The following is a 27113-nucleotide window of genomic DNA, read 5'->3' on the forward strand; positions in this document are numbered from 1 at the left end:
GAGGTGCTATTCTTGTTTTAAGAAAATATATCACTGCAAAGTCTGAGAACAAAAATGCTGATCACCTGAGTACATGTAGTTGGTAGTTCTGCTTGAATACTCTGTGACAGGACTGGGATCGATCTGGAGAGGCAGGGGTGTTTAGAAGATTGTCCTTTATTTTTTGGCAGTAGAGATGGCTGTCTCGGTGGAGTCTGAGGTTTTGTATTTGTGTCCAAATTAATTAGTCTGAGCATTCACACCACCGTCCCATTCCATGAACTTATTATTTCCAAAATATTGCTGACATAAATGTTTACACAAAGGTGAATAAAACTAGTTGTCTACTACGGAAACAAATAGATGTGCTTTATCATAATACATATTTTTGAATAGCTTTTGGCAATATTTGCCCAGTTCAACTATACTTTACAGATTACCTTTAAAGCTTTAACCTTCTGCCATTGCTTAAACATAGGGATGAAACTGAGATAATGTCTCCAATAAAATGTTGGCAGGTAAAAGATTTTAAACTGCTACCACCAAAAATAGGTCATAATGATGCTCAATATGCACGGTGGGGAGGGGGGAGGGGGGAAGAAGGGGAGGGTCAATTAAGGTTTCAGACAAAAGTCAGATATGATTTTCCTAAAGGAAATCAAGCAATCAGTCGTACCTGATTTTGGATAAGTAACAATAAATACATCACTGTCTCTGATTTCAAAATCCTCCAGTGAATCTATGTATTCAGGTGTAACAAGGTCTGGTTGGAAATAAAATCCTTTATGTTTGAACACAAATTCTTCTGATGGCTCCATTGTTTTGTTAACTCAGTTTCACTCCAATGTCAAGAATCTGCAGGTTAGAAAACATAATTTTATATCATTTAGGACAATAATTTCAGTACAATATAAACAAAACAGATCCCTTTTTGATACCAAAAAGTATATTTACAAAAACAGCAAACTGAATGACAGTACAGAAATGGCACTTTTAGGGACTGGCATGAGAACAGAATATCTTTTTCAGCTAAAAGTGCTGTGTAATACATTGTCTTTGAGTTATTTACTTGTACAAGTGTCTGGTATTGTTAGGCACCAATATTGCTTTAACGAATTATCTAACTTCACTGAATCCATGTAAATGGGCACTTAAGATCAGAGCTACTCAAGGAGCTCACCACAAAGTCCAGTGCATTCTATGAGCTATGACTTAGTCCTTGAGCACAACCAGAGTAATGAGGCTGCATTCCAATTAATTTGGTGGCTGGTATTTTGTTGACCCCATCATATTATTTCTGATTCTCTCTCTCCTATTTCCCTGTTTAATATATTTCTCCCAGTCCCTCTTGTCTAGTAACGTATGTTCAGCAAAATAGGAGGGAGGGAGCGGAAGTTTTTGTTCTCTCAAGAGTTTTCTTTGATTTTATTTTTGGCTGCTATATTTTATAAGGTTCTTCACCTGTAAATCAGTGACTCATGCCATATATGAGCCAGTGGAGCACATTGGCTGCATCCTTCCAACAGAGAGTAGAGAGACAATGAAATGGGAGTAAAATAACCTTCTAGAGGATTTCACCTCCTATGTCTGGTACAGTAATTGAGTTGGAACAGGTTTTAGGAAATCTCCGTGTAGTTTACCAAATTAAGTGAATTGACCACCCAGGTCTCTCTCTTTAAGGCTTTCCAATAATAGATGTCTTTTTTTGTGGTATACAACTAACAAAGAAGAGTAAGTATGTGGGGGGGAAAAAGCCCTTGTTAGTGTCATTAGACAACATACAAGGCTCAATATGAATAATTGCACATGCGAGTTCAGTGACATGACTTAGGCCTGGCCTACATGACAGAGTTAGGCTCCACGTAAGGCGGCTTATGCAGAAGCCCTGACATCCGAAGTTCCCGGGGGGTGCTCGACCCCCACTCCACCGCTTCCCACAAACCCTCGCCCTTCCTCTGCCCCCACCCCACCTCTACTCCTCCCCCAGTGCCTGCTGCATGCCACTGAACAGCTGATCCACAGCAGGCGGGAGGGCTGATTGGGGCTGCCGGTGGGTGCTGAGCACCTGATATATTTTTTTTCTCCAACCCCAGAGCACCCACAGAGTTGGCACCTATGAGCTTATGTCAAACTAATTATGTCAGTGTACAGACTACAGCCTTGTTCCCACCAGTGTAAGGGTATGTCTACACTACGAAATTAGGTCAAATTTATAGAAGTCAGTTGTGTAGAAAACATTTTTATACAGTCGATTGTGTGTGTCCCCACATAAAATGCTCTAAGTGCATTAAGTCGGTGGACTGAGTCCACAGTACCAAGGCTAGCGTCGACTTCCGGAGCGTTGCACTGTGGGTAGCTATCCCACAGTTCCCGCAGTCTCCGCCGCCCATTGGAATTCTGGGTTGAGATCCCAATGCCTGATGATGCAAAAACAGTGTGTGTGTGTGTGTGGGGGGGTTCTGGGTACATGTCAGGCCCCTCCCCCTCCGTCAGAGCAAGGGCAGACAATCGATTCGCGCCTTTTTACCTGGGTTACCTGTGCAGACAACATACCACGGCAAGCATGGAGCCCGCTCAGTTCAGCTCAGCTCAGCTCAGCTCACCGTCGCCATATGTCATCTGGGTGCCGGCAGACGTGGTGCTGCATTGCTACACAGCAGCAGCTAATTGCCTTTTGGCAGTAGATGGTGTATTACGACTGGTATCCGTCATCGTCGTACTCCTCAGTGAGTTCGGTCAGAGGCGCCTGGGCAGACAGGTTTTGTCTCTTGAAGACTCAGTCCTGCCAGCAGTCCTATTGCACTGTCTTGACGATGACGGCTAGCAGTCGTAATGCAGCATTTTCTGCAAAGCACCCAGAAGATGCCAATGGCTATCAGTCATGCTGCACAATCTGCTGCCAGCCTAAGATGTAAAAGATAGATGGATCAGATTTCTTCTGTATTCATTTGCTTCCCCCTCCTTCCATAAAATCAACAGCCTGCTAAACCCAGGGTTTTGAGTTCAATCTTTGGGGGGGCCATTCTGTGTGACAGTTGTTTGTGTTTGTGTATGTGTTTGTGTTTCTCCCTGATGCACAGCTACCTTTGTTGATTTTAATTCCCTGTAAGCCATGTCATCACTCGTCAGTCGCCCCTCCCTCCCTTTCGTGGCTTTTTTGAGCCCAGACGCCATAGCACTGGGATCATGGAGCCCGGTCAGATCACCGCGGCAATTATGAGCACTATGAACACCATGCGCATTGTCCTGGAGTATATGCAGAGCCAGAACCTGCCAAGGCAAAACCAGGCGAGGAGGCGACTGCAGCGTGGCGACGAGAGTGATGAAGAAATAGACTTGGACATAGACCTCTCACAAAGTACGGGCCCCAGCAATGTGCAAATCATGGTGTTAATGGGGCAGGTTCATGCCGTGGAACGCCGATTCTGGGCCCGGGAAACAAGCACAGACTGGTGGGACCGCATCGTGTTGCAGGTGTGGGATGATTCCCAGTGGCTGCGAAACTTTCGCATGCGTAAGGGCACTTTCATGGAACGTTGTGAGTTGCTTTCCCCTGCCCTGAAGCACCAGAATACCAGGATGAGAGCAGCCCTCACAGTTGAGAAGCGAGTGGCGATAGCCTTGTGGAAGCTTGCAATGCCAGACAGCTACTGGTCAGTCAGGAATCAATTTGGAGTGGGTAAATCTACTGTGGGGGCTGCTGTGATCCCAGTAGCCAACGCAATCAAAGAGCTGCTGATATCAAGGGTAGTGACTCTGGGAAACGTGCAGGTCATAGTGGATGGCTTTGCTGCAATGGGATTCCCTAACTGTGGTGGGGCGATAGACGGAACCCATATCCCTATCTTGTCACCGGAACACCACGCCACCGAGTACATAAACCAAAAAGGGTATTTTTCAATGCTGCTGCAAGCCCTGGTGGATCACAAGGGATGTTTCACTAACATCAACGTGGGATGGCCGGGAAAGGTACATGATGCTTGCGTCTTCAGGAACTCTGGTCTGTTTCGAAAGCTGGAGGAAGGGACTTTCTTCACGGACCAGAAAATAACCGTTGGGGATGTTGAAATGCCTATAGTTATCCTTGGGGACCCAGCCTACCCCTTAATGCCATGGCTCATGAAGCCATACACAGGCAGCCTGGACAGTAGTCAGGACCTGTTCAACTATAGGCTGAGCAAGTGCAGAATGATGGTAAAATGTGCATTTGGACGTTTAAAAGCGCGCTGGAGCAGTTTACTGACTCGGATAGACCTCAGCCAAACCAATATCCCCATTGTTATTGCTGCTTGCTGTGCGCTCCACAATATCTGTGAGAATAAGGGGGAGACATTTATGGCAAGGTGGGAGGTTGAGGCAAATCGCCTGGCCGCTGCTTACGCACTGCCAGACACCAGGGCGGTTAGAAGAGTACAGCAGGGCGTGGTGCGCATCAGAGAAGCTTTGAAAACCAGTTTTGTGACTGGCCAGGCTACTGTGTGAAACTTCTGTTTGTTTCTCCTTGATGAATGTCCCCTCCCCCCCCCCGGGTCACTCTACTTCCCTGTAAGCTAACCACCCTCCCCTCCCCCCTTCGAGCACTGCTTGCAGAGGCAATAAAGTCATTGTTACATCACATTCATGCATTCTTTATTAATTCATGACACAAATAGGGGGATAACTGCCAAGGTAGCCCAGGAGGGATGGGAGAGGAGGGAAGGACAAGGACACACTGCACTTTAAAACTTTAAAACTTTAACACTTATTGAAGGCCAGCCTTCTGATGCTCGGGCAATCATCTGGGGTGGAGTGACTGGGTGGCCAGAGCCGCCCCCACCGCATTCTTGGGCATCTGGGTGAGGAGGCTGCGGAACTTGGGGAGGAGGGCTGTTGGTTATACAGGGGCTGTAGTGGCGGTCTCTGCTCCTGCTGCCTTTCCTGCAGCTCAACTATACACTGGAGCATATCAGTTTGATGCTCCAGCAGCCGGAGCATTGACTCTTGCCTTCTGTCAGCAAGCTGACGCCACCTATCCTCTTCAGCCTGCCACTTGCTCTCTTCAGCCCACGATTCAGCCCGCCACCTCTCCTCTCGTTCATATTGTGCTTTTCTGCACTCTGACATTGTCTGCCTCCATGCATTCTGCTGTGCTCTGTCAGCGTGGGAGGACATCTGGAGCTCCGAGAACATATCGTCCCGAGTCCACTATTTTCTCCTTCTAATCTTCACTAGCCTCTGCGAAGGAGAAACATTTGCAGCTGGTGGAGGAAAAGGGAGAGGTGGTTAAAAAGACACATTTTAGAGAACAATGGCTTTTTTAACCTTCATAACATGTGGGAATGGTTTCAAACAGCAGCGCCCTCATTTCCCATACCAAGCACCCGTTGGGTTGGCCATTTAAAATAGGTTTGTAATGTAAAAGGAGGGGCTGCACAAACCCAACTAACCCCTCTCCCCCCAACACACCCAATTCTCTGGGATGATCACTTCACCCCTCCTCCCCACCACATGGCTAACAGCGGGGAATATTTCTGTTCAGCCGAGCAGGAACGGGCACCTCTGAATGTCCCCTTAATAAGATCACCCCATTTCAACCAGGTGACCGTGAATGATATCACTCTCCTTAGGATAACAAAGAGAGATAAGGAATGGATGTTGTCTGCATGCCAGCAAACACCGGGACCATACTTTGGTCATGCTTTGTTATGCAATGATTCCAGACTATGTGCTACTGGCCTGGCGTGGCAAAGTGTCCTACCATGGTGGACGGGATAAGGCAGCCCTCCCCAGAAACCTTTTGCAAAGGCTTTGGGAGTACATGAAGGAGAGCTTTCTGGAGATGTCGCTGGAGGATTTCCGCTCCATCCCTATACACGTTAACAGACTTTTCCAGTAGCTGTACTGGTCGTGATTGCCAGGGCAAATTAATCATTAATCATTAAACATGCTTGCTTTTAAACCGTGTGTAATATTTACAAAGGAACACTCACCAGAGGTCCCTTGTGTGCCCTCAGGGTCTGGGAGCATGCCTTGGGTGAGTTCGGGGGTTACTGGTTCCAGGTCCAGGGTGATAAACATATCCTGGCTGTTGGGGAAACCGGTTTCTCTGCTTCCTTGCTGTGAGTTATCTTCATTGTCTTCATCATCATCATCTTCCTCGTCCCCCAAACCTGCTTCCATGTTGCGTGATTCTCCATTGATGGAGTCAAAGCACAGGGTTGGGGTAGTGGTGGCTGCACCCCCTAGCATGGCATGCAGCTCCGCGTAGAAGCAGCATGTCTGCGGCTCTGCCCCGGACCTTCCGTTTGCCTCTCTGGCTTTGTGGTAGGCTTGCCTTAGCTCCTTAATTTTCACGCGGCACTGCTGTGCGTCCCCGTTATGGCCTCTGTCCTTCATGCCCTTTGAGACTTTTTCTAATGTTTTGGCATTTCATTTACTGCAACGGAGTTCAGCTAGCACTGATTCGTCTCCCCATATGGCAAGCAAATCCCGTACCTCCCATTCAGTCCATGTGTGACAATGCGGTTCTGGCGGAACCCAACTGAGAGTGCCAACTCAGGACAAATTGCTCAAATAGGGCAGTTACAGCCCAAGGCTGGGGTTTTTCCACCTCTAAGGCAAACCAAACCAGCCAGACTAAGACTTCGATCTCACCCCACTGGCTAACCGCAAGTCTCACAAGCAATCTCCTTAGACACTCCAGTCACCCAGTATTACCACCAGTGCCACACGTTATGGGGACAAATGGTTATAAAAACCAATACCCCAGTAAAAGAAAACGGTTCTCCCGATCCCAAAGGACCAAGCCCCAGACCCAGGTCAATGTACAAGTCAGACCTTACCCACAAATCACGCTACTGCCAATCCTTTAGAATCTAAAATCTAAAGGTTTATTCATAAAAGGAAAAAGATAGAGATGAGAGTTAGAATTGGTTAAATGGAATCAATTACATACAGTAATGGCACAGTTCTCGGTTCAGGCTTGCAGCAGCGATGGAATAAACTGCAGGTTCAAATCAAGTCTCTGGAATACATCCCCAGCTGGGATGGGTCATTCAGTCCTTTGTTCAGAGCTTCAGTTTGTAGCAAAGTCCCTCCAGAGGTAAGAAGCAGGATTGAAGACCAGATGGAGATCAGGCATCAACCTTATATAGTCTTTTCCAGGTGTAAGAACACTCTTTGTTCCTACTGTGGAAAATTACAACAAAATGGAGTCTGGAGTCACATGGGCCAGTCCCTGCATACTTTGCTGAGTTACAAGGCGTATCTGCCTTTTCTCAATGAGTCCATTGTATAGCTGATGGTCCTTAATGGGCCATCAAGCAGGCTAGGCAGAGCTAATCTCAGCTTGTCTGGGATGTTACCCAGAAGCATAGCATAAGTTTGCCATACAGACAGTATAGAGCCAATATTCATAACTTTGACTACAAAACTGATACATACATATAGACAGCATAATCATAACCAGTAAACCATAACCTTGTCCTAGACACCCCATTTGACCCCCTTTATACAAGATTTGGGTGCCACTACAGGACCTTGGTTGCAACAATGATCTATATGGTCCCAGTTTATGTCAATAACGTCACACCCCCAACGCAAAATTGATGCAGGAAGGGATGACACAAACATCACTGACTGCATCCCAAGAGCTCCCCATCCTGGGTTCTGTCTCACTACAGCTAGTATTGGGTTAGAAGCCGTACCAGTGTATAACAGAAATGGTTTATTAAAATCATGTTCAACCACATGATTGAACCTCTTTACAAACTCAAGGTAACACTTAGTTAGAACAATAGTGGATTGGATCTGCTCTGGCAGCATGGTTCCTGTATGTGCCATGTGATCTTGCCAAGAGCTAAAGAAAACTGCTACTTTATTCATACAAGCTCGGGCAAATGTTTGGAACCCAATTAACATCGAATAAATGCAGATATTAATGTTCTTCATAGTCCAGGAATCTTGGCATTTAGCCATGAAAGCAATACGGTAGTGTGCCTCAGTCTCCCTTTTCATACAGCACATTAGGTCTGGAATGTCCTTTCCCCTGTGAAAAGTTCCCATATTGTTTATAGGCATGAACTGTGAAACCCCAGTGTAACAAGGCCTTTTAACATAACGTGTGTTTTCATGTATTCCTTTTAACATGTTCAAGGGATTCTCCAAAATATTAGGCACATTGTTAATTACAAAATTTAGTAATAACAACAAGTTCATTGCAAGTGTCCATCTACAGTCATGTTTGTCATGCCACACCTTTGGCTCAATACCATTGGAGTTTGGGCATTTTAGGGTTAACCTGTGGCTTCCCTTTGCAAAATTCAGTGTTCTCTTTCCTCCTTGTCCTGCAGGATCAAACCCCGATTTCTCTTGCTTAACAGAATTCACTGGCTGATGGGGTGGGCCCTCTGTGCTAACAGCTATTAGCAAGTCCTTCCTTTCCCAGCCAGGCAAGTAATTTGCACTACCCCAGACCAGAGCCAGTTCACCAGTTTTCATATTCGTAACTGCTATCATCTCCAAGGCTGGACTCTGTCTTAAAGAGATACCACACAAATCCAAAGAGTCTGCGGGTGAGAGTTTGCTTGCTCTCCCCCGCATCCTCAAGCATTTAGCCACAAAACTGCTCTGCTCTGACACGTCAGTAACCAAATTTGTCCTCAAACCCTAAAGCACAAACTGCTCATTTAAAGAATCAGAAAGGAGACATTCCTGTTCCAACACCATTGTCTCCCCAACAAGTTGGTCCCACACAGCCACTTGGTTATAGGGATGCCTCAGTTCCTTAACAACTTTTACTTCCTCTGAGACCTTCTCAAAGCTACCCACACTGGATCTTTCGAAAGGAAAGTCAGTGGATCCATTCACAACAGAAAATTTCTGGCTGTTAGGAACTGAAACTTCCTTGATTAAATTACTCTCACACCCTTCAGTTGCAGGGAACTGCTTGCACCGAGTACCATGAGGATTCCTTTCTCCAGGAGCTTTTCTAAGCAGCAATTCACCCCTCACAGAAATTCTGCCCTTACCCTCTTCACCTAGGGCTTGCTCTAAAGGCACACTTTCCTGAGCAACAACAGACTCTGTCTGAGTCTTACTTACATTCAGGATCACCTTTGGCCCATCAGGCAGATCTCTACACAATCCCCTTTCAGGCGAACCCATAGACTTCCTAGATAAAAGGTTAGAAATACTTCCCTTCTCTTTGCCACACACCAGCTTAGGAATTTTTTCCTTTTTGCTACAAGTTGCTAAACTGTCCGTAGGTAACACAACCAAATTACCTTTCTGCTCTCCTTGTGCCCTGGCTAGGGTATTACCCTGATCAGACAGAGTTGTTACACCCTTCTCCAACCACACATGAGCAACAGGCCCAATACAAGCATCAGAATTGTCTGGTCTCTGGGATTTTGCTAAGACACTACCTGGATGCAACCCAGTTACGGTGCCATTCTCCCCAGCAGATGCAAACTTAGGACCATTCCCTTCCTGGGCTTTAGTTGAATCCAGAACCCACTCTGAGACAACTAAATTACTCTCAACCATCACAGGCCGAAAGGCACCTTCTGTCTGCTCCACAGACAAAAAAGAGTTGGAGACGCATTTTCCTTTACTAGACATACAGTTTGGGATTTCATTTCCCTTGTCCCAGCACACCGGGCTGTTCACAGACAACTGCTTGGAGACTGGGGTAGCTTCCTCCATAGGCAAGTCAATACCCCTGACAGACACAGGCACATTTCCTCCACTGTCACTATTCTTCGCACAGGAAACAGATAAGGTATAGGGACACTCATCTTCCACTCTCCTTGCCTTCCCAAACTGCTGACTAGATAAAGCCATCAGCTCACAAGACTGCCTAGGCTCATCCAAAATCTCCTTGTTCTTCTCTCCCTTCGCTTGATCTAATTCCAGATTTACTTCTGAGACATTAGATAGATATTCAGAAACTTCATTCACAGCCAAACAGCTACTTTCCAAAGACAAACTTTTGGAGAAACCCTCCATAGGCACAACCTTAGGATCAATCCTCTCTTGTGCCTGGTTTGTATTAACTTGACTGACCATAGCTTTAATATCATTTCCAATCATAATATCCTTAGGGATTATGTCTTTTACTCCCACAACCATGGTGCCCTCCAATCCCTTCCATTTCAGGTGGATTTTAGCCAAAGGCACCCTGACAAAATACTTAGACAAGGCTACAACAGTTACATCTTCACCTGGCAAATAATCTTCCTTCCTGACAAGACTTGCTTTAACCAGAGTAATATCTGCTGCGGTGTCCCTCCATGCCATACACCTCACTCCATTAACTTCTGCACTGCTAATAAACTCTGCATTATTTCCCCCATATTTAGCTCTAATGTGAGTTTTAAGGTCAAATTCTTCCGAGACCACAGAAACAGCATTTGCACACAGGGCACCAATGCTGGGCTCTGTGTGGCTTGCCTGTGAGTTTACAACAACAGGGTTAGCATTGGCCGTGGCATTTGGGGTTGCTGGTTTTGGGCCGCCCTTCAGTGTCGGGCAGTCTGGTCTCATGTGGCCCAGCATACCACAGTGATAGCATGTAACCTGTTCCGTTCTGGGATGTGAGTTCCTACCCCCCGGGCCCCCTTGAACTCCTTTAGAAGAGTCAGGTTTAATTTTAAATCCTTCCCTCCTCTTGAACTGGGGAGAATGGTGATCAGTTTTCCCTGGGGTTTTACACCTTTCTCGAGCCCTGTTTTGGGTATGGGCATCTGCAATCTCTGCTGCCCGTAGGACTGACTCAGGGTCCCTGTCACACACAGCTGCTCTCACATTGTCCGGCACAATGTCTAAGAACTGTTCCAAAGTTATTAAATCCAGCAGTTTTTCAAAACTCCCCTGAACCTTGGCTCCCATAACCCACTTTTTAACAAAACCCATCAGCTTATGAGCACATTCTACAAAAGTACAATCCTTAGACATTTTAAACTCTCTAAACTTAACTCTGTAAGATTCAGGAGTAACCTTGAACCGCCTTAACACAGAATCCTTAAACCGCTCATAATCTAAGGCTTCTTGTTCCCCCAAGTCATTAAATACCTCCCTGGCTTTTCCAGTCAGTCTGGTCAGCAGGACAGGCATTCGCTGACCCTCAGGGATCTGGTACAGATTGCAGAGGCGTTCAAAGGTAGACAAAAACTCCTCTATATCCTCAGTATCATTGTAAATGGGACACATCCTTTCCCAGTTTTTCTCATGGTGGGGGGGAAGTGGAGTACCAGGTGGGGATGACTTTCTCCGCTCTTCCATTACTTGGAGCTGAAGTCTGGCCGTTTCCTGTTCCATCTTGTGAGTCTCCTGTTCCATCCTGTGAGTCTCCTGCTCAGCAGCGAGCAGCTCTAGACGTCCCTTACGAGCTCTCTCTTCTGCCTCCTTCTTTCTTTGATCAGCCTCTTTCTCTCTCTCAGCAGCCTCTTTCTCTCTCTCTCTTTCTAACTCTGCTATTTTTTGCTTCTCCAGCAATCGAAGCTCTGCTAGCTTCTGTTCATGCTCAAATTGCAGTTTACTTGTCACCCTTTGCATCCTAATTTTTTCTGCATCTTCTGCAGCCTCAGGTAAGGGCTGTGCTCTTGCCCCCTGATCACTGGCTATTAACAGATTTCTCAGTTCTTCCTTTGTAGCTTTCTTTCTAAAGCATATCCTCTTTTCTGAACACAAATTTTCCAGGGCTTTTTTGCCAAGTCCCTCATATGCTCTTTGCTCAGCCATTGCAGCAGCTCTTTAACCAACAAAACTCTCAATCCCAAAATTCAAATTTGGATAGCGTGGGGTTCTGACCCAAAGCTTAATTGACCTGGTTCTGTGGATCCAAGCACGACTACGCCACTGTGACAATGCGGTTCTGGCGGAACCCAACTGAGAGTGCCAACTCAGGACAAATTGCTCAAATAGGGCAGTTACAGCCCAAGGCTGGGGTTTTTCCACCTCTAAGGCAAACCAAACCAGCCAGACTAAGACTTCGATCTCACCCCACTGGCTAACCGCAAGTCTCACAAGCAATCTCCTTAGACACTCCAGTCACCCAGTATTACCACCAGTGCCACACGTTATGGGGACAAATGGTTATAAAAACCAATACCCCAGTAAAAGAAAACGGTTCTCCCGATCCCAAAGGACCAAGCCCCAGACTCAGGTCAATGTACAAGTCAGACCTTACCCACAAATCACGCTACTGCCAATCCTTTAGAATCTAAAATCTAAAGGTTTATTCATAAAAGGAAAAAGATAGAGATGAGAGTTAGAATTGGTTAAATGGAATCAATTACATACAGTAATGGCACAGTTCTCGGTTCAGGCTTGCAGCAGCGATGGAATAAACTGCAGGTTCAAATCAAGTCTCTGGAATACATCCCCAGCTGGGATGGGTCATTCAGTCCTTTGTTCAGAGCTTCAGTTTGTAGCAAAGTCCCTCCAGAGGTAAGAAGCAGGATTGAAGACCAGATGGAGATCAGGCATCAACCTTATATAGTCTTTTCCAGGTGTAAGAACACTCTTTGTTCCTACTGTGGAAAATTACAACAAAATGGAGTCTGGAGTCACATGGGCCAGTCCCTGCATACTTTGCTGAGTTACAAGGCGTATCTGCCTTTTCTCAATGAGTCCATTGTATAGCTGATGGTCCTTAATGGGCCATCAAGCAGGCTAGGCAGAGCTAATCTCAGCTTGTCTGGGATGTCACCCAGAAGCATAGCATAAGTTTGCCATACAGACAGTATAGAGCCAATATTCATAACTTTGACTACAAAACTGATACATACATATAGACAGCATAATCATAACCAGTAAACCATAACCTTGTCCTAGACACCCCATTTGACCCCCTTTATACAAGATTTGGGTGCCACTACAGGACCTTGGTTGCAACAATGATCTATATGGTCCCAGTTTATGTCAATAACGTCACACCATGCTAGAGCTCTTTTGTGATCCTGGGACACCATCAGGGTTACCTGTGCTGATGAGCTCTGCATGGTCATCACCTGGGCTCTCCACGCTGGGCAAACAGGAAATGAAATTCAAAAGCTCGGGGGCTTTTCCTGTCTACCTGGTCAGTGCATCTGAGTTGAGAGTGCTGTCCAGAGCAGTCACAATGAAGCACTCTGGGATAGTTCCTGGAGGCCAATACGGTTGAATTCCATCCACACTACCCCAAATCCGACCCGGAAAGGCCAATTTCAGCACTAATCCCCTCATCAGAGGTGGAGTAAAGAAATCAGTTTAAAGGGCCCTTTAAGTCGAAAAAAAGGGCTTCGTCGTGTGAACGTGTCCAGGCTTAATTTGATTTAACGCTGCTAAATTCGACCTAAAATCGTAGTGTAGACTAGGCCTAAGTACCCTACTACACTGACCTAATAACTCCACCTCCATAAGAGGCATCGGGCTTATGTTGGTGTAGTTAGGGCGATGCAGAGTCTGTGTAACAATGTGTTACTTACATCCACTTCTGGCTGTTATTCTTGTCAATTTCACAGCTTTGACAAGAAAGGCTGGTAGGCTCCTTGCTGTAAATCCTACGCCCCGCTCACAGCTTAGCCTTTCACCCCACGGCAGGTGTGGGGCTCCAGCTGGAGCCCAGCTGTCACCTGGGCTCCCTGCTCTGAACCGGGCTGCTGCCCAGGCTCCTGGCTCCCTGCTCCCAGCCAGGCTGCCACCAGGGCTCCCGGCTAGGAGACCAGCTGCCCCCTGGCTCCCACCTCCCAACCAGGCTGCCACCCGGGCTCCTGACTCTCCACTGGGAGCCCAGCTGCTGTCTGGCCCCTCAGTTCCCTGCTCCCAACTCCCTGTTCCCCAGATGGCAGCCAGCGAGGAGCAAGGAGTCTAGGCAGCAGCTGGGCTCGGAGCAGGGAGCTGGGAGCCCAGCAAGCAGCTGGCCTCAGAGTGGGGATCCGGGAACCAGAGTGGCAGATGGGTTCCCAGCAGGGAGCTCCCTCTGGAGCTGAAAGCCCAGTGCTCTCAGACCTCCACACTGCCCCTCTTAAGTTACTGCAAGCACTCCTGGTAAGGACGTGCCCCACAGACAGAAGGAGGGTAGCGTGGACATAAAAAACCACAGCAATTACTGCAGTGGCTGTATACTGACGTAAGTTTGTAGTGTAGTCACGCCATTAGTTGTTACCAAGCAGGAGGTGCAGTCACTGGCCAGGAGATGACAGTCCTGCTCACAATCTCTCTCATCCAGCTGTTTCAGCTTCAAGGAGCAACAAGTCGAACAACACAGGGTGTTTTATACATTTGCTGTTGGATGGAGTGACCTATTTCTTCTCAAAGCTGATGCAGCCCAATCAGAAAGTGACCTGTACTCAGGGGTGAAAGTAACTTAAGGGACTTACTGGTACACAGGGCCAGGGTCCTGAGCAGGGGGAGGCCCTCAACCAGAAGGGATGGGTCCTCAGGGGGAAGGGGCATGGCCTTTAAATCCCTGTGCCCTTTAAATCGCTGCCACTACCCCAGGGCTCCGTCAGCCGACTTAAAGGGCCAGGGACTCCGGCCACTGCCAGGAGCCCAGGAACCTTATAAATTGCTGGTCTGGGGAAGCTTTATGGCTCTTGCCGGTAAGCCGTACTGGACTGTACCGGCCTACTTTCACCTCTCCCTGTACTTCTGGCAGAGTTGAAATGTCCAACCAGGAGATGAGTCCTGTCCCTTCTCATCATCCAATGAGAAAACAAGGCATCTCCTGTATGATTTTTGTGACATTATTAATATGAACTGGGACCATAAAGATCATTTTTGCAGACACTCAGAGGTAGGCTCTTACTTACAGCCAGGACGGCGCAAAGGGGTTAGGGTGGGAAACTAGTGTCAGGGACACTCACCTGAACTCGTGGGCAGCAGTCCCTGTCAGAGGAGGCGTCTGATCCAGCTCAAATAAGAGTCAATCGTCCTGCAGTGTCTCCGGTGAAGGAGTTAAGGTAGAAGGTCTCCAGTTACCACCTTGTGTGCTTGCCTGTGTGTTTGTTGGATTTAGGCTTTATTGTTATTCCCCTCCCTTCCCTTCCTCCCTTTGCATTCTCCCTTAGGCCTTGGCTACACTTGAGAATTCACAGCGCTGCCGCAAGTACTCCACCTCTCCGAGGGGAATAGCTTGCAGGGCTGCAAGTGAGTGTGCAGCGCTGCAGGCGCTGATTACACTGGCGCTTTACAGCGCTGCACTCGCTGCGCTCGGGGGGTGGCGGGGTTTTCACACCCCTGAGCGTAGCAAGTTGCAGCGCTGTACAGCTCCAGTGTAGCCAAGGACTTAGTAATTAAAGGAAAGTTTACACTTAAACAGCAGTGTGGGTGGCATTCTTCCTAGGCAAACTCTGATAGATGGGTGCGGAGGGGACCTGCAAAGGATTAGTAACCTCCTGTCAATCTCTGATTCAGAGCCTTCGGGAAGAGTTTGCTTCTCAGAAGCATTACACTTGGGGTGCTTGGGTTACAGATATGTCTGTGGAAGAGAACCATGTGATAAAATAGTTGGGTCTTAAGATAAAACAAACTTCATTCTACTACATAAATTAGAAAATAACACATAATGAATGATATGCTCTCACCCAGCAGAGCTGCAGTCACCTTGAAGATTCTTCCGCTTCCTGCTTTCTGAATGCAATCAGCCCCCTTGCTAATTTTATTTTACTTGCATTATTTTTTTCAATTTAAAAAAATGTCAGCTTCCTTTTACCCTTCAGACTGCACTACAAGCTCTACAGAAGTTTTCAGCTTGATGGACACTGCACAAGTGCTGGTTCAGGGTGGTCACTCACATGCAGGAGTACAGGAGTTATAACCTTTCTACAAATCTCATATTCCAACAGTGATGTGTAGAATGACATCAGGCCAGCCAGGTGCAACAGTTGTACTCATACACAAACCCGTTTCTCCCTAAACTTTTCCATCCACCTATGCTGACACAGCAGGAACAATCAACTACCAGTTAAAAGCTTCATCATCTTGCTGATATTGTAAAACAAATGATGGCTTAAATTACATTTACTTTCACCAGTCAACTCTTTCACACACACTGTTGTTGTGACTTCTTTGTTGGACAACCACACACACAAAAAGCATTTCAGGATCAAATTCCCATGCCACTCAGCTTATTGCCAAAGAACAGTAATGGAAAATATTGCCAATGCATACAGTTCTCTGCTGAAGCTTATAAGATATTTAATTCATTCACAGATTTACTGATGGAGTTGTTTTATTAATATATTATGTAATAAAATAATATTTACCTTCTCTGCTCTATTTCTGCTGCTCCAAGACTCAAGCCCACAGTGCTGCCTTCTACTTGAATAGACAAGACTGATATTCACTCCTAGAAACAGGAAAATACTTTCTTTACAGCTGGCGTGCAACCTGATTGGAGTTTTATGAGGGTGTTTTTTTTTTATTTTAATCTCTTCCAACCTTTGACCTGAAGTTGACCACTAGTGAAAGATTACCAAACAGGGTAATTCTTAGAAATGTGAAAAGAGTTCAAAATGTCTGAATAAAAATATGGTAATATGACTCCAATTTCCTGAGTATGTCTGAATTAAATACTGTAACTCAACAGTAAACTATTCAAATGATAGTATTGTAGTTTTCACTTTCATTCCAACTTTTTCATACCAGCAGCATCATTAAAGAAGACAGGTAAAATGGAAGGAGGAAAAGCTATTTGTGCTTTTTGTCCCTGATGAATTATGTGAAAATGATCTATCCACAATCTTATAGATTTGAAAATATGTCCACTTACTTTCAGGTAGTTTATTCATAAAAGGAGAAAATCCTTTGATATACCACACACACACACACACACACACACACACACACACACACACACACACACACACACATATCTTTTTGTAAAATATTTAGTGAGTGATTATTATGAAATTTAGTTCCTAATTACACAGTTTAAATATTACCAAGCAGAGTGTGTGTAATTACCACTTTCATGGTTTAAACCTAGGCCCTTAACACATAGACCTTTACCACTACAGCAATTCTTCTAGGCCATGGCTATGTTTGTAACTTGGTACATTGTGGGGGGTTTTATCTGCCTTCAGCAATCTGCAACAAGCGATCCCTGATCAGTTCATAGACACCGCATTGTTATCCCGCATTCAAGGCAATGTTGCCTCCCATCTTTGTGGCCGCACAGCATGGTGCTGTTTCACTATGAGTGCTCGGCATTCTGTTCAGCCACTGTTCTGTATGCATTCTGGGATTTTTTCGTGCTGTGAATTGTGAGACTTAGTGTCAAATGCTTTAATTCTCAAGATGCCTCTTGTTTTCATCCCCTCATCCTTCTCATGTTTGCAAACCAGCAGCATTTTCAAAGTAAGTGCTGCCAGGAAGGCAGCATGGGGAAACTTGGCTAATGCTGCACTTCTTATGGTGATGAATGTAGACAGGCTGCCGCATGTGCAATGAGCACAGAATCAGGGATACAAGGGCACCACCTGAGGAGAAGGAGGCTGATACTGAGCAGAACTTTAGAGCCCTGCCCACTTGCAGGCATCCCCCTGTCTACTTAGAAAGGGGAGAATGCCACCAGTGGCACTGTCTCCAGCTGACCAGCTTCATTTATGTATGGAAATAAAGAAGTGAAACATTTCAGCTCACTGCAGAAGCTGCCAGGGAAAAGTGGGCCAGCAGAGCCAGGAGCCACCCACGCAGACAGCTCCTGCCCTGTGAATCATTCCCCAGGGAGTGAGAGTTCTCACCCCGAGCCTTGGCCTGCTTTAAGAGAAAACAGAAGTGATTTCATTTGAATATAATATTTTGTTCCTGCTGGGAAAGCAGCTTTTATTAGCACTTCACTTTCACAAATAAACATAGAACTGTGCCAGATTAACTTAATATGTGTGTGTATGTTTGGGAAGAGATACGAAGACATCTCTACATATGCAACAATATGTCCGGGTCTTCCAAGAACAATGGTGTAAGTAGCGGGCTCCCATTACAGAAAACTGAAATACTGATTTAAGGGACAAATGTCCAGTGAAGAGAGGCCCTGGTCTGTGTGTTCTCAACTGTGCAAGTTGCTGCTTTGAGTGGGGCTGCGGGGAGCTATTGTGCAGCCTTCCCGGCCAGACCCAGTTTGGGGTTGCAGAATAGAACTAAACACACATGGTCACAACATAGTGTTCAGGGACTGACAAATCCACAGAAGAGGGGAACTTCAGAGATAAAAGATGCTGCTCCACCCTTCATTCACTGTAGTGAGCTAGAGCAGCAGCAAGAGGTCAACACCTCAGAACTGTAGGTTAAATTATGTAAACCGAGATACCTGAACACAAAGGGGGGAAACCCCAGAATTCCCTTGCTGTAATGACATAAATCAGACAGTTACAATGATTAAGACAAGGTCTTATTTGGTCCTTCAGTCAAATAGGCAACAAGCTTGTAATAAAAAAGGTGAATACGTGCCATTTTAAGTTAGTTGTGACAACAGAGAACACATTCCCTTTGTCAAAGCAAGTTACACAATCCCCTATGCAAGATCCCAAAGACATGCCTCAGGATAAAACTAATGGAATCATGACAAGAGCAATAGCTGCCATTAGCCACCCCAGACACAAATTCCTGTTTCTCCTTTCCCTGGGTCAGTGTATCTTGGAGCAGTCAGTCCTCTTCAGGCTAATTACAGTCATCCTGTGACAGTAATAAATGTGTCCTTGCATAGTCCAGTTTAAATGGAAAGCTGAATGGTTCAAATGCAGAAATGGTCAAAACTGTAAGGCAGGTTTCTAAACTGGAGCACTGTGGACAAATTGGTAACCTCCTTATCAGCATTTGTACAACAATAGCTTACGTGGCACCCATTGTTGTGGGATCTTAAAAGAATTAATATGAGACATTCAAAATCCCAATAATAGAAAGTAAACAACATGCTGCCAGCCTGCCTATGACTATCATGGCTACATCTGGGAGCTATTGGCCATTGCAGACATTTTTCATTTAAAAATTTTAGTACAGCATCAGTGACTACTCCTTCTACAGCATCAAAATCAACATGATAGTGCTTCAAAGGTTTCACTTTCTCCCTCATTTCTGATAGGAGATAGTATGAGAAATTTGAAGCCAAAAGGAATTTGCAAATGCTGTGAAAGGGGTAACAAATAGAATGGAATGTTTCATGCAACCTTCTCTGTGGTATTGCTACTGTGATTCCATGGATTTCCTTTTATTTACTTCTGAATTTATTGGTAGTGTTACCAACTGCCCTCTTCTTACCATGTTGTGGGACAGGGCGGAAGGCCAGAGCAATTCTCTCTCTACTCTTCTCAAGTTTGGATACCTTAGTTAAGTGCCTTAATTTCTTTCACACAGAATATTCCTTATTTATTTATTTATTTATTTTATTGCCAAGAAAACATAGGGATGTAATTTTCAGCACTCACCAGGAGCCTGATTTTCACACTGGGTGATATAACATTGGTGGACGTGCAGGTGAATGAGCCGGTGATGTTGTAGCTGATCTGGTTAGGTCCTGTGATGGTGTTGCTGGTGTAGATATGTGGGCAGAGTTGGCATCGAGGTTTGTTGCATGGGTTGGTTCCTGAGTTGTTATGGTGCAGTGCGTGGTTGCTGGTGAGAATATGCTTAAGGTTGGCGGGTTGTCTGTGGGCAAGGACTGGCCTGATTCCCAAGGTCTGTGAGAGTGAGGGATCATTGTCCAGGATGGGTTGAAGATCACTGATGATGCGTTGGAGAGGTTTAAGCTGCGGACTGTAGGTGATGGCCAGTGGAGTTCAGTTGGTTTCTTTTTTGGGCCTGTCTTGTAGCAGGAGGCTTTTGGGTACACGTCCGGCTCTGTTGATTTGTTTCTTTATTTCCTTGTGTGGGTATCGTAGTTTTGAGAATGCTTGGTGAAGATCTTGTAGGTGTTGGTCTCTGTCTGAGGGGTTGGAGCAGATGCGATTGTCCCTCACCACGCACCGCACCATAACAACTCTAACTCAGGAACCAACCCATGCAACAAACCTCGATGCCAACTCTGCCCGCATAGCTACACCAGCAACACCATCACAGGACCTAACCAGATCAGCTACAACATCACCGGCTCATTCACCTGCACGTCTACCAATGTTATATATGCCATCATATGCGAGCAATGCCCCTCTGCTATGTACATTGGCCAAACTGGACAGTCACTACGCAAGAGGATAAATGGACACAAGTAAGATATAAGGAATGGCAATATACAAAAACCTGTAGGACAACACTTCAACCTCCCTGGCCACACAATAGCAGATGTAAAGGTAGCCATCTTAAAGCAAAAAAACTTCAGGACCAGACTCCAAAGAGAAACTGCTGAGCTCCAGTTCATTTGCAAATTTGACACCATCGGATCAGGATTAAACAAAGACTGTGAATGGCTTTCCAACTGCAGAAGCAGTTTCTCCTCCCTTGGTGTTCACACCTCAACTGCTAGCAGAGCACCTCACCCTTCCTGACTGAACTAACCTCGTTATCTCCATACTGATTTATACCTGCCTCTGGAGATTTCCATTACTTGCATCTGAAGAAGTGAGGTTCTTACCCATGAAAGCTTATGCTCCCAATACTTCTGTTAGTCTTAAAGGTGCCACAGGACCCTCTGTTGTTTTTTACAGATTCAGACTAACACGGCTACCCCTCTGATAAATGACTGAATGGTTTTTCTGTTTGAGATCATTAACATTTATTTCTATAATTTTGCTTCCTCATAAGTTTTTGCTAACTCATGGTCGGATAATGTTAGAGGCTGGTCCACCCACAGGGATGACATCAATATTCTCTTCCTTACCTCTGAGGAGATGAAGAAGGTGAGGCTAGTGAATCAATCTCTTTATATTTTAAATAAACAGTAAATAAATTTCTCAATTTTTCAGTCTGATTTTGCCACCTGTACTCACTTTGAGCTGTACTTTACTCTGAAGAATCTTGTTGATTTCACAGAGTAAAGTACATTGTTCTCCTTGATTTCAAGGCAAGTTCTTGAAAAAGTACTTCTCAGTGTGAGTAAGAATGGAAGAATCAGAAACATAGGGTGAGATGTTCAAAAGTACCAAGGTAAGTTACCCACTTAATACCCATTGACATTCAATAGCACATAGGATCCTAATTCACTTAGTCACAAGAGGTTTCATTTGCTTCCTAGTGAAGAATATCTGCTGGATGTGAGTACAGTTAGAAAAGATAATAATCTTGCTTTACTTCATTTCTTTTTCTGCATAGCAGGATGGCAGCTACACAACCCATCCCATGAGGCATCCTAAAGGGAAAGGAGAGGTTCTGCTACATTTTAGAACTTCTCAGACTGCTTTTAGAACTAAAGATGTTTTATCAAAATGACATACGGGGAGCAGGGATAGCTCAGTGGTTTGAGCATTGGCCGCTAAACCCAGGGTTGTGAGTTCAGTCCTTGAGGGGGCCATTTAGGGGTCTAGGGCAAAAATCAGTACTTGGTCACGCTAATGAAGACAGGGGGCTGGACTTGACTTGACAACCCTTCAAAGTCCCCTCCAGTTCTAGGCACATTATAAAAATAAAAACATTTTTTATAAAACTGAAGGTCATTTTGTAACTTTTTGTGAAAAATGATGTTTGATTGCAATTTCTATTGATATTTTTCATTAATTGAAAGCTAGGTAAAATATTTTAATAACTATTCTGATGTTTTCAATAGATATCTATTTCAAATCTTTGAAAAATACAGAACACTTCAAAACTTCTGAAATAAGTTAATTCATACAGTGATGTAAAATGCAAGTACAAAAATAACCCACTTTAAAGGTACATTTTAAATATTCTGTGTCAGGGAAATCTCAGGAACTGGCATGGACTGGCAGTGGTCCATAAACAGATCATTGATAAACACTGGACTAGATAACCACAGTGCTGCCACGGACTGGTTGTTGAGAAACATTAGTGTAGGGAATTTTTTCTTTTCATGCCTTGTGACTGGCTGTTCTGAGCGTGCACCACTGCATGGCTTAACTGTCTGTGTGGTTTTCCAGAAATTCTCAGCTCCAAATTGTTGGAGAAATTGCTCAAGGTGCGCAGCAATGCAGTTTAGATTTACTCAGTAATCACTATAACCGTTACAATTGTCTGAAAATATTTCTGTTTGCCAATTATCTGAAATAATCGTATATTCTTGCTTACTAGGAATCTACTCTGACTATATGTTTTGCACTCATCTACTTTACCAATATACCAAACTACACATAAATAAATAACTTCTGCTGACTTAACAGTGTTTGTATTTAAAAGGAACTAAAAATCAAATCTATTTATTGAAAAGTTTAAATTCTTTTCAGGTAATACTCCTGAAAGTGCACTCCCTATTTATTTTTGTGCTATTTACTATCACATTTCCCATGATTTTTAAATATTTTTGCTCCTCTCTTGCTGTGTGAAAGACCCATATAAACAATTGGCAAAAACTTGAGGACCTGATTCTAAGTACACTTACTCATGTGCTTAACCTTACAACAGTGAATGATCCCATTGAAGTCAATGGTACTATCACCTGTATATAGTACACATGTACACATGTGCATGAGGATCTGAAGAATTAAGGAAGCACAATAATGACACTGACTGTACAGTAAGTGCTGGCAAAGACAAAAAAGAAATGATATTTTTTAAATCAGGATAAAATATTTTATAAATACTTATTCTAAACTTTTTCAGATACAGTGATTTTTAGTGTTACTTGCAGCAATAGCAATTTTATAAAACCACAGATTTTTAGGTTAATTGTGTCCTTTTAATTTATCTGAGGCTGCCACATTTTCAGCTTGCAGGTTATTTATATAGCCAGAAACATAAGGTTTCTGGGACTCAAGAACTGCAGTGGTTTAATCCTGTCTCTGCTACTGATTTGTGCTTTCCTTTTTTTCCATTTTTCTAAGCTTGCAGTCAAACTTGAGACAGTACCAGATTTTATTTTTGTGGGAGAATGGGGGAGTTATCTGGAAAAGGTAAGCTTTCATTAACTGCTAAAAGGCCAAACCCTGCTCATTGAGCACAGCCTGAGTAAACTATCTGAGTGGGTAAATTACGTAGAAGATGGAGCTGGTCAAAATCCTGGCCCCCACCTCATAACCTGGGATCTAAGGTTGCAGTGAATGCCGTATCATCCACAGCGCACAATAGAGGCTCTATGTGCAAAGGTAGTCCAGGGGAGCTGCATAGTCAAATGCATTGCACCAATCAAGTGCAAGTTGCCCCATGTATTTCAATTGGGTGTTCACTCTGAAACCTAACACTGAAGATTTCCACTGATTGTCCTTCATGTGGGAACAAATGATACTGCTAGATTCTCCCTGGAACATATCCAGGGAGACTATGCCAGGCTGGGGAAGATGCTTAAGGAAATCTAGGCTCAGGTGATCTTCAGTGGGATTCTGCCTGTTACTAGAGAATGGCAACAAAGGTGTGACAAGATTATGACGATCAACAGATGGCTCAGGCAGTGGTGCTATAAGGAGGGCTTTGGGATGTATGGCCACTGGGAGGCATTCATGGAAAGAGGACTGTTCTCTCGGGATGGACTTCACCTGAGTAGGGAGGGAAATAGACTTCTAGGATGGAGGCTGGCACAACTGATTAAGAGAGCTTTAAACTAGGAATTGGGGAGAGATGGTTGGGAGATGTCCAGGTAACCTCCACGCCAGATTTTAACATTGAGAGGAATGAAAATGAAGTAAGAAAGGATACAGCTGTGGGTAGGAGAATGGACATAAGGAGGAAGGGTAGTGTAGATACCAGTCTAATGGGTGATACTGGCAGTATAATATCTGGGCCTAAAGAATGTGAGCGAAGCCAAACAGCAAAAATTAAGATGTTTATACACCAATGCGAAGAGCCTAGGTAACAAAATGGAGGAACTAGAGTTACTGGTCCAGGAAGTGATTTGAATGGAAAGAAGAGCCTCCACACAGGGGTTTTCATGGTTGACCTAACTCAGATTAAAATCCCACCATTGGTCAAATAATGTATCTTTCTTGTATAGACAAGGCCTGAGAATCTGGGCCTCTGTTTTCTCTCTCTCCCCCCACAACCAGGACCAAATCTGAGTACAACAAAGAGCTACTGAGGCCCCACTTTGCTTCGCTGGACACACCACCTTTCACCTGTCACCGGCGGCATTGCTATGTTGTCACAGCTCTTTCATGCAAGAGCTCTTCTGAAAACACATCCGCACCTGACAGCCTGTTCTCCCTGTCTGCCTTTGTTCACCTCTGGCAGGCACCGATCTCACGCTGATAAGAGCCAGGGGTTCTGCTTCCTCCTCTTAATGACTGTTCCCATTCTTAAAAACCCAATGAACTGTCCAGTGGACAAACAAGAGGAGCCTGTTTAGAGTCTGACCGGGCATCACCTCCAAACAAGAGCTTTAGCTGTTTGCCGTTCAGAGACGGTGATATAACAAGGATAGTCCACGTCAGCAGCCAGAAAGGACATTTCTTCGCATGGTTACTCACCCTAAAATACCTTGCTGTAGGAGATTGTCACGATCACGCCTTCTGATTCCCCACGATTGAAACCAGATATTATAGGGATAACAGAAACATGATGGAATAGTAGTCATGACTGGAGTACAGGTATTGAAGGGTATGTGCTGTTTAGGAAAGATAGAAATAAAAGCAAAGGTGGTGGAGTAGCATTGTATATCAATGATGAGGTAGATTGTAAAAAAATAAGAAGTGATGGAATGGGTAAGACAGAGTCTGTCTGGGCAAAAGTCACATTGAGGAAGAAAGCAACTAGAGCCTCTCCTGGCATAGTGCTTGGGGTGTGCTATAAACCACCAGGATGTGATTGGATATGGATAGAGACCTCTTTAATGTTTTTAATGAAGTAAATACTAATGGGAATTGTGTGATCATGGGAGACTTTAATTTTCCAGATATAGACGAGGACAAGTGCTAGTAATAATAATAGAGCTCAGATTTTTCTGGATGCGATAGCTGATGGATTCCTTCACCAAGTAGTTGCTGAACCAACCAAAGGGGGTATGATACCATTTTAGATTTGGTTTTAGTGAGTAGTGAGGACCTCATAGAAGAAATGGTTGTAGGGGACAACCTTGGTTCGAGCAATCATGAGCTAATTCAGTTTAAACTAAATGGAAGGGTAAAGAAAAATACATCTGGGACTAGAGTTTTTGATTTCAAAAGGGCTAACTTTAAAAAATTAAGGAAATTAGTTAGGGAAGTGGATTGGACTGAAGAACTTGTGGCTCTAAAGGCAGAGAAGGCCTGGAATTACTTCAAGTCAAAGTTGCAAAAACTATCAGAAGCCTGCATCCCAAGAAAGGAGAAAAAATTCATAGGCAGGAATTGTAGACCAAGCTGGATGAGCAAGCATCTCAGGGAGCTGATTAAGAAAAAGCAGAAAGCCTACAAGGAGTGAAAGATGGAAGTGATCAGCAGGGAAAGCTACCTTATTGAGGTCAGAACATGTAGGGATAAAGTGAGAAAGGCCAAAAGCTATGTAGAGTTGGACCTTGCAAAGGGAATTAAAACCAATAGTAAAAGGTTCTATAGCCATATAAATAAGAAGAAAACAGAAAGAAGAAGTGGGACCGCTAAACACTGAGGATGGAGTGGAGGTTAAGGATAATCTAGGCATGGCCCAATATCTAAACAAATACTTTGCCTCAGTCTTTAATGAGGAGCTTAGGGATAATGGTAGGATGACAAATGGGAATGAGGATATGGAGGTAGATATTACCTCATCTGAGGTAGAAGCCAAACTCGAACAGTTTAATGGGAATAAATTGGGGGGCCCAGATCATTTTCATCCAAGAATATTAAAGGAACTGGCACATGAAACTGCAAGCCCATTAGCAAGAATTTTTAATGAATCTGTAAACTCAGGGGTTATACCGTATGACTGGAGAATTGCTAACATAGTTCCTATTTTTAAGAAAGAGAAAAAAAAGTGATCCGGGTAACTTTTGACATCTGTAGTATGCAAGGTCTTGGAAAAAAATTTGAAGGAAAAAGTAGTTAAAGACATTGAGGTCAATGGCAATTGGGACAAAATACAACATGGTTTTACAAAAGGTAGATCATGCCAAACAAACCTGATCTCCTTCTTTGAGAAGGTAACAGATTTTTTAAACAAAGGAAACGCGGTGGATCTAATTTACCTCGATTTCAGTAAGGCATTTGATACGGTTCCACATGGGGAATTATTAGTTAAATTGGAAAAGATGGGGATCAATATGGAAACTGAAAGGTAGATAAGGAACTGGTTAAAGGGGAAACTACAACGGGTCATACTGAAAGGTGAACTGTCAGGCTGGAGGGAGGTTACCAGTGGAGTTCCTCAGGGATCAGTTTTGGGACCAATCTTATTTAATCTTTTTATTACTGACCTTGGCACAAAAAGTGGAGATGTGCTAATAAAGTTTGCAGATGACACAAAGCTGGGAAGTATTACCAATACAGAGAAGGACCGGGATATCATACAGGAAGATCTGGATGACCTTGTAAACTGGAGTAATAGTAATAGGATGAAATTTAATAGTGAAAAGTGCAAGGCATTTAGGGATTAACAACAAGATTTTTTGTTATAAACTGGGAACGCATCAGTTGGAAGTAACAGAGGAGGAGAAGGACCTCGGAGTTTTGGTTGATCAAAGGATCTTGAGCCGCCAATGTGATATGGACGTGAAAAAAGCTAATGTAGTCTTGGGATGCATCAGGCGAGGTATTTCCAGTAGAGATAAAGAGATAAAGAGGTGTTAGTACTGTTATACAAGGCACTGGTGAGACGTCATCTGGAATACTGTGTGCAGTTCTGGTCTCCCATGTTTAAGAAGGATGAATTCAAACTGGAACAGGTACAGAGAAGGGCTACTAGGATGATCCAAGTAATGGAAAATCTGTCTTATGAAAGGAGACTCAAAGAGCTTGGCTTGTTTAGCCTAACCAAAAGAAGGTTTGATGAATATGATTGCTCTCTATAAATATATCAAAGGGATAAATACCAGGGAGGGAGACGAATTATTTAAGTTCAGTACCAATGTGGAAACAAGAACAAATGGATATAAACTGGCCATGAGGAAGTTTAGACTTGAAATTAGATGAAGGTTTCTAACCATAGAATCATAGAATCATAGAATATCAGAGTTGGAAGGGACC

At 44.3% G+C, this 27113-nt stretch overlaps 2 protein-coding genes across 5 annotated transcripts in view; both read right to left on the reverse strand.

Annotated features, from left to right (window-relative positions):
• LOC101937869 (amine sulfotransferase-like) overlaps nucleotides 1–16366 on the reverse strand; it is a 62129-nt gene extending 45763 nt beyond the window's left edge. For 2 of the 4 annotated variants that reach the window (XM_065588372.1, XM_065588369.1), the window contains exons 1-2: nucleotides 16209–16366; nucleotides 656–834 (exon numbers count right to left, since the gene is read on the reverse strand). In XM_065588372.1, the coding sequence (XP_065444444.1) occupies nucleotides 656–797 (142 nt within the window). In that variant the 5' untranslated portion in view covers nucleotides 798–834; nucleotides 16209–16366. Of the gene's footprint in view, nucleotides 1–65; nucleotides 124–655; nucleotides 835–14807; nucleotides 14946–16208 lie in introns of those variants that run through there. The other 2 variants (XM_065588371.1, XM_065588370.1) reach the window with 2 other exon arrangements.
• LOC135982315 (amine sulfotransferase-like) overlaps nucleotides 4593–27113 on the reverse strand; it is a 56878-nt gene continuing 34357 nt past the window's right edge. The window contains exon 2 of the mRNA XM_065588365.1: nucleotides 4593–12494. Coding sequence (XP_065444437.1) covers nucleotides 8626–11700 — 3075 coding nt within the window. The 5' untranslated portion in view covers nucleotides 11701–12494 and the 3' untranslated portion in view covers nucleotides 4593–8625. The remainder of the gene's footprint in view (nucleotides 12495–27113) is intronic.

This window comes from Chrysemys picta, chromosome 3, assembly GCF_011386835.1.
Source record: "Chrysemys picta bellii isolate R12L10 chromosome 3, ASM1138683v2, whole genome shotgun sequence".
NCBI classification, from domain to species: domain Eukaryota; kingdom Metazoa; phylum Chordata; order Testudines; family Emydidae; genus Chrysemys; species Chrysemys picta.